At 45.3% G+C, this 9574-nt stretch overlaps 1 protein-coding gene across 2 annotated transcripts; it reads left to right on the top strand.

The window, feature by feature from the left end:
• The first annotated feature begins 1920 nt into the window (after positions 1 to 1920).
• On the top strand, positions 1921 to 4416 carry lysmd4 (LysM, putative peptidoglycan-binding, domain containing 4). 2 transcript variants are annotated; one of them, XM_029842010.1, is made up of 3 exons: positions 1921 to 2063; positions 2471 to 2640; positions 2823 to 4416. In XM_029842010.1, exons 2-3 carry the CDS (start codon positions 2482 to 2484, stop codon positions 3336 to 3338), a joined length of 675 nt encoding a protein of 224 aa, XP_029697870.1. In that variant the 5' UTR covers positions 1921 to 2063; positions 2471 to 2481; the 3' UTR covers positions 3339 to 4416. The 2 variants fall into 2 exon arrangements, with proteins under 2 accessions (XP_029697870.1, XP_003967102.2); XM_003967053.3 differs by having other exon boundaries at positions 2471 to 2736.
• The last annotated feature ends 5158 nt before the right edge of the window (positions 4417 to 9574 follow it).

Genomic DNA, 9574 nt, shown 5'->3' with positions numbered 1-9574 from the left:
TTTCTCTCTCTCTTCCTTCTCTCCCTCTCCTTCCCCCTCTCCTTTCTCTCTTCCCTCCATACCCTCCTTATTTCCCTCTCCTGTCCCTCCCATTCTTTCTCTCCTCCTTTCTCTCCCCCCCCCCCCCCCCTCCCTGCTCAGTGGCCCTGAAACAGGCTCATCATGCCGCTCTGTTGCTCATTGCTCAGCGTTGCTGCCTGGATCCGAATGCGATGTAAATGATATGATGATTTCCTCAAAGGCAACGTTAACTTGAGTGTTCGGGAGGCTCCCCCAAAGCAGAGGTTGATTTTGGGAGACAAGGAGGCCAACAGCCAGGCGCTATCATCCAAGCCGAGGACAAACCTCCACAAGCATCCGACAGAGCGACTGGTTTCATGAAGGCTTCGGTTCTCTCGGTCTCGGGTGAGACGAGTCTTCACTGCTGACTTAAAGGAGTCAACTGGAGGTCGTGCGTGATTTCCAGCTGAAGAGGGAGCACATGTGGACGGACCTGCTGGAAAGATGCATGAGCGAGGTCACCTCCATGTGCTCTGCTGGTCCTCTGAAAGTAGAACCAGACCTGGACCTGCCGTAAGCACCATCCAGACACACACCAGCTCCATGTTGCCAAAGGTCAAAGACACAAACGTGGTCCCACAGTCCCGTTTGCAGGCTGGTTTCAGGTGTTTCGTGACACCAGTCATGTTATGCGCAGCCCAGTTTGCCCCCACTCAGGAAATACTGCTGTTGCACAGGAGTCCCACAGGTGGCGGGTTCACCCTTCCAGATGTTGGCTGACAACAGATGTGCCCGAGCTCCTGAAGCTGAAGTTATCTTCAGATGTTTGCGTGACCAGTCAGGAGTTTCCTCTCTGTCCCAACTGCAAAATGATACTTTTCTTTTCGGCAAAACTGCCCGACATCGTTCACATCTTATATCACTAAATACATGTTTCTTTGTAAATTGATGGACGACTTTTTCCTCCACCCTGACAGTAAAGATCACATATTTGTAGTGAACTTGCCAAACCAGCTGTTTCCAAGATGAGTCTCGAGAGAATAAACTGGCTCATCAGTTCCAACATATCATGTTTATCTTCTAAATTTGTATATTTCTCATCGTGTTGTTAAAGGCAAATTTTCCACATTATCCGTCTGAAGTGGAACTACTGCACATGCAGTCATGTCCCAGGACCCAGTGACTCCTGCAAAAACAGTTTTCCTTTTTGTGACTGTTTCAGAAATTCTTCCGTCAACATTCGATCCAGCAAACAGCTTTTGCACCGGTTCATACAGATTTAGACCAGCAGGGGGCAGCAAATAGCATGAATAGGGCGGATCAATGGCCCCATCTAGTGGTCGGAGATGGTATCTGCAGTTATCCCGAGTAACGTGAAGTTACTGAGCAACTGTGTGTTCTCAGCCTATTTACAATTGTACAGTACCACATGTTTTTTAAATATATATATATATATACTAATTTTTATTCTTCATATCATAAAAAGAGTGTAAACATTAATGAATATATTCATTCATCTATTTATTATTTTATGGCTACGGTGGAAATAACGTGACGAGGGAAGGAGGAAAACAATGTGCTAATTATGTATATGCACTAGTACATAAACTTAATCGGTATACTCCGGTTTTGATTTAGTTCAGATAATTAGCGTATCTGATAAACATGGAAATCGAGTATTTAAATGTAAATGAGCATTTGTATTTATTATAGTATGCGTATTTGAGGATTTAGGAACAAAGACTAAAGTTTAAGACAAAGATTAAACACGGTATGCAACTGAATATGGCTTTATGATGAGGTATATGGCTGTGTCCGAAACCACACACTCGTTCCCTATTCACTACATGTCTTTATACATGTGTCCTCCTGCCCTCTAGGTGGCGACGTAGCGCGTTGAGTCATTTAATTGGCACAGTAGCAAAGCACCGCGAAGAAGACTGAGTAGAAGCAAGAGAAGAAGAAAACGAAGGAAAACAATAACACAACTAAAATCCATGAATTAGAAAGCGATAATCACGCCAATGTGTTAGAGAAGCGTGTTTGTGGAGGCGGCGGATGAGGTAAACACAAATAAACAGCGCATTTAGTCAAGACATTATTGTATCGAAGTGACGTCTGAGGCGCACGAGGTCGCCCACGCTTCGATTAGCTAATAGTTTTCTGACTTTAGCGTTGAAGTTTACAAGCTAGCATGTTAGCTTTAGCTGCCACCAGCCACTGAAGGATTTGTTAAAACTTGTTTATTGGTCGGTTCAAAGTAAGCCCTCAATCCATCAACCTCTTGCGTGCAATAAAAGTAACCTCGGATGTGGAGAAAACTGAATTTTAAACCAAATCTTAAGCCGTTAAATCTTTCAGGAGTGTCACTCGAGGATTATGGAGAGGTCCTGATTGCTGTCTGCACGATATGAAACTTGCTAAGATGCTCCGGTGTGACTTTTCCTTACCTGTCTGTTGGTCTTCTAAGGCTGGTGTGTCATGATGCGGCGGGTCGAGCACGGTTCCAGGGCTTTCCAGGCTCCTGTGGATGTTCACGCCAGTGCAGACGGCCAGATCTACCTGTTCAAGAGGAGGCAGAATGAATCTGCTGTCTCTTCAGACGACGAAGACCACGTTGTCATGGACAGAAAACCGCAGGTTTGCCAAAATCTGGAGAGAAATATTCAGTTTTTGGAGCGGGAGGTGTTAGACGGAGACACCCTGAATAAGCTTGCACTGCAATATGGCTGCAAGGTACATATATATGTTTAGATATTTGAATCTGTGTTGATCGCTGTGGCGTGTGAAATGTTGACTTCTCTGCCTGTTTCTGTCAACAGGTGGCGGATATAAAGCGGTTAAACAATCTTATGCAGGAACAAGATTTCTATGCACTGAAATCGGTCAGAATACCCGTTCAGAAACACAGCTTTTTAGGGGAGACTTCCACGATCCTACGTGACCATAAAGAAGATTTTCTTCATTCAGCTGCCAAACTGAAGCCTCTGGACACTTCTAGAACCCACAGACAACCAAAAGAGGTCTCAGACTTTGTAATGGACGTGGAACAAGACACAGAGAGGCTGATTCAGAGCACGAATGATCCAGACGAGACAAAACAGCCGAGGTTCATCGTTAGGGAAGGATCCCTGAGCAAGGCGGACTGTGGCGCCCAGTGGTGGAACGTTGTGGTTGCTGTGCTCGTGATAGGCATCATACTGCCCGTCTTCTTTTTATTGTTTTTCAAAATGAAAAACAGCCACGTCCTCTCCTCGGCCGACACGACGACACAGCCGTCCGGCGGCTTTTCGAACGCCTCGACCCTCACCCCCGTGACAGCTGCTGGAGGAGACTGACCACGAAGAAAACCCCCACCCTGATCCTCTGTGAGACGCTACAACTGTACGAACTGAGCCCAAAAATGACGGCACACTGTTTAAGCAGCTTCTGGTTTTAATTTATAGCCTCGATGGTCTTGGTGTGTTTATTGGGAATACAGTTTCTCAGGTACTATAGGGGTGTTAAATGGGGGGTCAGCTGTGTGTGTGTGTGTGTGTCACAGCTTCCCTCCTGCAGAATGTTAGAATCACCTCCAAGTGAGTTTTGGTGAGTGTTTTATTGGTGACAGGCTGTTTTCTGTGTTCACTAATGGTTGTAATGACTATCAACCTGCAGTGTGATAGCGCGAAAAGCTACTTTTATTTTTCAAATGAATGTTTACGGCGGTACGAAATGACATCCCTGTATAAACTAAACCCTGTCCCTGTGGCAAAAAGGTGGGATTTATGAAGAGTCTTGAGTTTTTGGGACTGTTTGGGGCTTCTTCGGGCCTTTGGATCATGTTTTCACCCCTGTAGACGTCATCACAGCGGCTTAAAGGGTTTTTACATTTTCTGTTCCCAGAGAAAATGCACTTTGTTTCTAAAGTGGGAGGAGGAGGATCAGCGACACCACGGCGGGAAACTCTGCCAAAAACCCGTGTAAATTATTGATGTGGGCGTGAACTTTTGTGAGGAGCTAAAAAGAGCTGCTGCTGTGTCGTGTTGAGGTGTGTTTCTCAGGTTTGTGCGACTGGTTTTTTGTGTGTGTGGTGGTTGTTGGCTTCCTGGTAGCAAGAGTACTAGTGTGTGTTTACATAAAGATAACTTGGTGCCATTACTGTACAATGTTGTGTTTAAATTTAAGGTTCCTGCCTGAGCTGAGACAGTAAAGTGCCTTCAGATTGTCAGCTAAAACATTTATTACAAGCTCTGTTACCTTTGAGTCTTTTCTACTGCACTTTTTAACGTGAGACTTAAGTCAGGAAAAATATTTGATGATGATTATTTTTTTCTGTATTTAATTACAATTTTAGATGGATAATTTGATAATGATTTCTTGTGCCAGGATGTTTTATGGGGTTCATATTGAAATAAAATCTTGTTGTGTTCATTTTATAATTGATTTTATTTAATATAAAATCACATTTAACACCACTGTTCTATATATTAAGAAAAAACAATACAAAGTACTAAGGACTAATTTTACAAATATACATGTTAGGTTGTTAAAAGTCCATAATTTAATGGAAAACTAATTGTACACGTGTGTAATACTCACTCTCGCCAGAAGGTGGCAGCGTTACCCTGGATTTGACAAATCAATCCAGACTGATCACGTGACGCCTTCTGATTCAGTTTTCAGAATAACTGGTACATTTTTAAAAATTATATTTTCCCAAGTACCCCCAGCTGCACACCGACAACGCGGAGTGACACATTAACAACATTAAACTGCTGCAAAACACCGTTGAGTAAGAACACGGTTGACTTAGAGAATGTCACACTAGTGGGAAAACTTTAGATTAATATTACGTCACACGGCTGAGATCTGATTTCCATTCAGTAGAACATCCATCTGCTCTGTTTTGCTTTTGGTATTGGACAGTTGGTATTTTGTTGATTTGGCGATAGCTAGTGGTGAGATGTATAGATTATAACATTTATCTTAAATCCACGTTTTGAATTTACAACTGCTGGTTTGTTTTTTTTCCCTTACTTATGTGCCAACTTTTGTTGTTGGTATATTTAGAAATTAGCTCTGGGAGCTAAAAAGTAGGCTTTTATTGTGTGGCTAATTTTTTTTAGAGATATTTATCTTGACTTTTACATCCACACGAGCTTGTGAGATGTGTTTCAAGGATTTCAAGGACGCGTTTGTGGAGGTGGGCGGCTGGAGCGGAGGGGGGGTTCAATCCTGCCATCTTGTGAGGGTAAACTGAGTGGAGAAGGATTCGGGGCTGAGCCGAAGCTCTGCAGCTTTAAGAAGTTTGCACACTTGAGCAGCTGGCAGCGGGCCACTTGGCCAACATAAACAGCCATAATCCTTTTTCCAAGGAGCTTTCAGCACTCATCTCTCCGGCACATTGGCCCCTGACTCACTCTCTGGGTCGGCGGGGCGGCCGCCAGGGGGCGCTGTTTCCGTTGATCGTTATTCACTGCCGAGGTATGCGCCTTCCTTTGATTCCCCCCCCCCCCCCTCAAGCGAAACAGGTCTCAGCTTTCACTCTTCCAGTGGAGGCTTAGTTTCAACAATATCACATTATTACGTCTTATTTGTGCTGTTGACAAACTGGAAACCTTCATCTCTCTTCGTCACCTCCTGGCAGCTAATCACATGTTGAGGTCAAAGCTGTTTTTCCACCTTTGGTTCTACATAAAAACACAGATGGGGAGTCGAGCTGAAGTTCAGTGTGGAGCGTCATCCAGCTCCCGGTGTGGGGGCAGGAAGGGCCAGGCGGCTGATTTGCTCTGCTCTCGGGGGGGATTTGCTACAGCCGGAGTAATTTGTAGTGAAATTTGCGGCGCAGTTTGTGTTGCAGGTGGTTGGGAGTGAAGACAGAGCGTGGCTGTGAATGTGCAGCATTGTTGCCTGGCTCAGAGTGTCACGCTGGGCAGCACGTTTCAACACAACCGCTTCATAAACGAAATTTACACTCTTGCTACGCTGAAAACGTGTTTGCAGATAAGCTGCAGCTAGCGTGCTGGAGGATTCTTCTGAAGCCTCGCGCCTGGACACATTTCAGCCTCACGGAGTTCTGAGTGGAGTCGATTAAAAGCTCCTCTCTTTGAATCCCCGGCCAGGACTCGATCCACGCCAGATGTGGCAGCGTCACTGAGAACACACAAGGTGTTGGGGGAAGAGCTCCGAATGCTAACGTAGCTCTGAGCGGCTCCATCTGGAGCCTCTGAGCGCACATGTGGGGGTTTTCTGGTGTGGGATGAAACACGGAGCTGCTTTTAAAGCCTGTGTGTGTGTGTGTGTGTGTGTGTGTGTGTGTGTGTGTGTGTGTGTGTGTGTGTGTTGGAGAATGTGATGTTCTGGGGCAGAGGTATCAATAAAGAGTGATTGTTTTCTACAATCACTATCACTATTTTAGTTTAGTCTTTAATCATTTATAATCTGTCTTTCTGTTCTCATTCTGTTCTTGAATCTCTCCATGTTTTATGGTTAGGTAGTTATTTGTGAGGACATATAGAATGTATTTGGTATATGCATGTCTTCACAATGATAGAAGTACAAACGTGTGTGTGTTGACTTGTCCTGGGGTGTATTCCTGACTCTCACCCAGTGAATTCTGGGATAGATTCCAGCTTCCTGACTGGTAGAAGCTGCAGTGGATGGATGGATGGATGGATGGATGGATGGATGGATGGATGGATGGATGGATGGATGGATGGATGGATGGATGGATGGATGGATGGATGGATGGATGGATGGATGGATGGATGGATGGATGGATGGATGATTAACACTCTCAGTGTTCTTCTTCTGTGGTAAAGCAGTTTGTTTTTAACTCCGTTGTTCCTCTGTTGAGTGCGGAGAACAATGTCGACTGTTGGCAGGAAGAAGGAATCCGCTGAGAGGAGGAGGAGGAGGAGGAGGAGGAGGAGATGATAAAGGCTCGGACACACTGGACCTGCCGGGCTCAAACTAGCGCAGGGATGCTAACGGCAGGAGAACACTGGATCTCAGTGGTGCCACGGTGGTGAAATCTACACACACACACACACACACACACACACACACACACACACACAGACAATCTGTCCTCACTACGAGTTCTGCTCCTAAATATGGAGCAAATACAGGGTGCCGTGCACAAACAAAGGCTCCACAAATGTTCTGAGTCATTCTGAGTTTGATAGAAGAGCAAATCAGGTGAAAACTGCTTAATAGATGACATTAGTTTTTAATAAAAGTGGGAAGGGACCGGCGATAAGACCGGACCTCTGGTCCTGAGCTGCAGAGACCAGGTGCAGCCAGACTCTGGAATCATTTATTCACCACTCCCAGTTCGCTCTGCTGCCTCGGGAATGTTTCACAGTGTTCCTGGAACTCCGACTGGAATGTCAATGACACTCAGTTTTAGCCCTGTGGTTTAATGTGAGATGAAATGGAGTTTGTTAAGTAACGCGCCCTGTAACGAGCCTTGATTCAGCTGAAGAATGATTGGGAATGGGAATGATTCCAGGAGCGTTTATTCCAGGAGTGCTGAGATCCGCTCCGATGGTGACGAGGCTAATGAGAACCACTCCACGCGTGACTTGGTCACATGACTCACTGTTCTGCTCATGAATGACACGCTCCCCAATGCAGAATTCCCTGCCGTTCCCAGATGCTGCGCAGATGGAAGAAGACGGTCAAAGGAAATGAGAGTGTCCCTCGTAACCCTCGTGCACGTATTGTCTAAGACTCGTCAGGGGCAGCGCGGCCATTTTAAAACCGCGTCCAACCCCTGCTAGCGCTGTATGATTAGCATTAGCTTTCACCAGCGTGTTTTTGATCATAAATGACCCGAGCGTTTGCTAAAATAAACATTTTACAACATATAAAGGAGTTTTTCTCTGTAAACGTTCTTATGATGCGGCTCCGGCGAGTGTTAGCTAAGCTAGCGCAACGAGCCTAGTCAACAAAATAGTCTGTAACACAACGTGACGCTATGATGGAGAAATTATATTAATATTAAATTTGGAAGCAATAGTGACACATCTCGTTTATTATTATTATTATTATTATTATTATTATTATTATTGTTGTTGTTGTTGTTGTTGTTATTATTATTATTAATGTTGTTATTGTTGTTATATTATATTATATTGTATTATATTATATTATATTATATTATATTATATTATATTATATTATATTATATTATATTATATTAGCGTCCCATCAGGCGTGACAATAAAAGAAATTCACAGTTTCATATTTTACAGAAAAAAACCTCTTTTTCTTCTGTACATTTTTTCTGAATAAATGAAATGCAGAGCCAGGGACTCTGTTCTTTTCTTTAATATCCTGCTCAACAGCTACATCGTCTACATGAATTCAAATGCTGAATTATTCCATTTACTCTCCACTCATCTGCAATTATGTCGACATCTTAGAAACCTTTGAACTTTCCCCGGCAACATCAAGCTCAGGCTGATCGTGCGGAATTTGCCCACATGGGCAGGTAATTTAACCCCCGTTAGACACAAGAATAGCAAATGAGCAGACCTCCTCCTTCTCCTCCTTCTCCTCCTTCTCCTCCTTCTTCTTATTCTCCTTCTTCTCATCCTTCTCCTTCTTCTTCTTCTCCTCCTCCTCCTTCTTCTCATTCTCCCCCTTCTCCTCCTCCTTCTCCTCCTTCTCCTTCTTCTCCTCATCCGCCTCCTCCTTCTTCTTCTCCTCCTCCTCCTTCTTCTTCTCCTCCTTCTCCTTCTTCTTCTCCTCCTTTTCCTTCTCCTCCTTCTTCTCCTCCTCCTCCTCCTTCTCCTCCTCCTCCTCCTTCTTCGTCTCCTTCTCCTCATCCGCCTCCTCCTTCTTCTTCTCCTCCTCCTCCTTCTTCTTCTCCTCCTTCTTCTCCTCCTTCTCCTCCTCCTCCTTCTTCTCCTCCTTCTCATCCTCCTCCTTCTCCTTCTCCTCCTCCTCCTCCTCCTTCTCCTCCTTCTTCTTCTCCTTCTCCTTCTTCTCCTCATCCTCCTCCTCCTTCTTCTCTTCCTTCTTCTCCTCCTCCTCCTTCTTCTCCTCCTTCTCCTTCTTCTTCTCCTTCTCCTCCTCCTCCTTCTCCTTCTCCCCCTTCTCCTCCTCCTTCTCCTTCTTCTCCTCATCCGCCTCCTCCTTCTCCTCCTCCTCCTTCTTCTTCTCCTCCTTCTCCTTCTCCCTCTCCTCCTCCTTCTTCTTCTCCTTCTTTTTCTTCTCCTCCTTCTTCTCCTCCTCCTTCTTCTTCTCCTCCTCACCCTCTGGTCCTGAGGTGTCTGGGGAGCTTAATCAGGTGAGATCACTGAAGCCTCTCTCAGGCCAATGAGTGAGTGACAACAGCCCCCCCCCCCCACATGAACGAGAGACGCGCATGTGTGTGTGTGTGCGTGCACGCATGCAGGTGATGAGTGGGGAGCAGGCTCGGGGGGGAATCACATCATCGCAGAGATAGCCGGCCATCGCCTAGCAACCTCAGCCCTGAGGCTCGGTGGCGGAAGTGCGAAGTGAAAGCTGATCCTCCTCAGAAATGTGCTAATAATGGAGCTTTCATCCGAGCCAGAACCTGATCCCGATCAACATTTCGCCT

The sequence above is a fragment of the Takifugu rubripes genome, chromosome 9, assembly GCF_901000725.2.
Source record: "Takifugu rubripes chromosome 9, fTakRub1.2, whole genome shotgun sequence".
Lineage (NCBI taxonomy): Eukaryota > Metazoa > Chordata > Actinopteri > Tetraodontiformes > Tetraodontidae > Takifugu > Takifugu rubripes.
The sequence above is the reverse complement of the archived record's forward strand: the minus strand, read 5'-3'. Positions and strand labels throughout refer to the sequence as shown.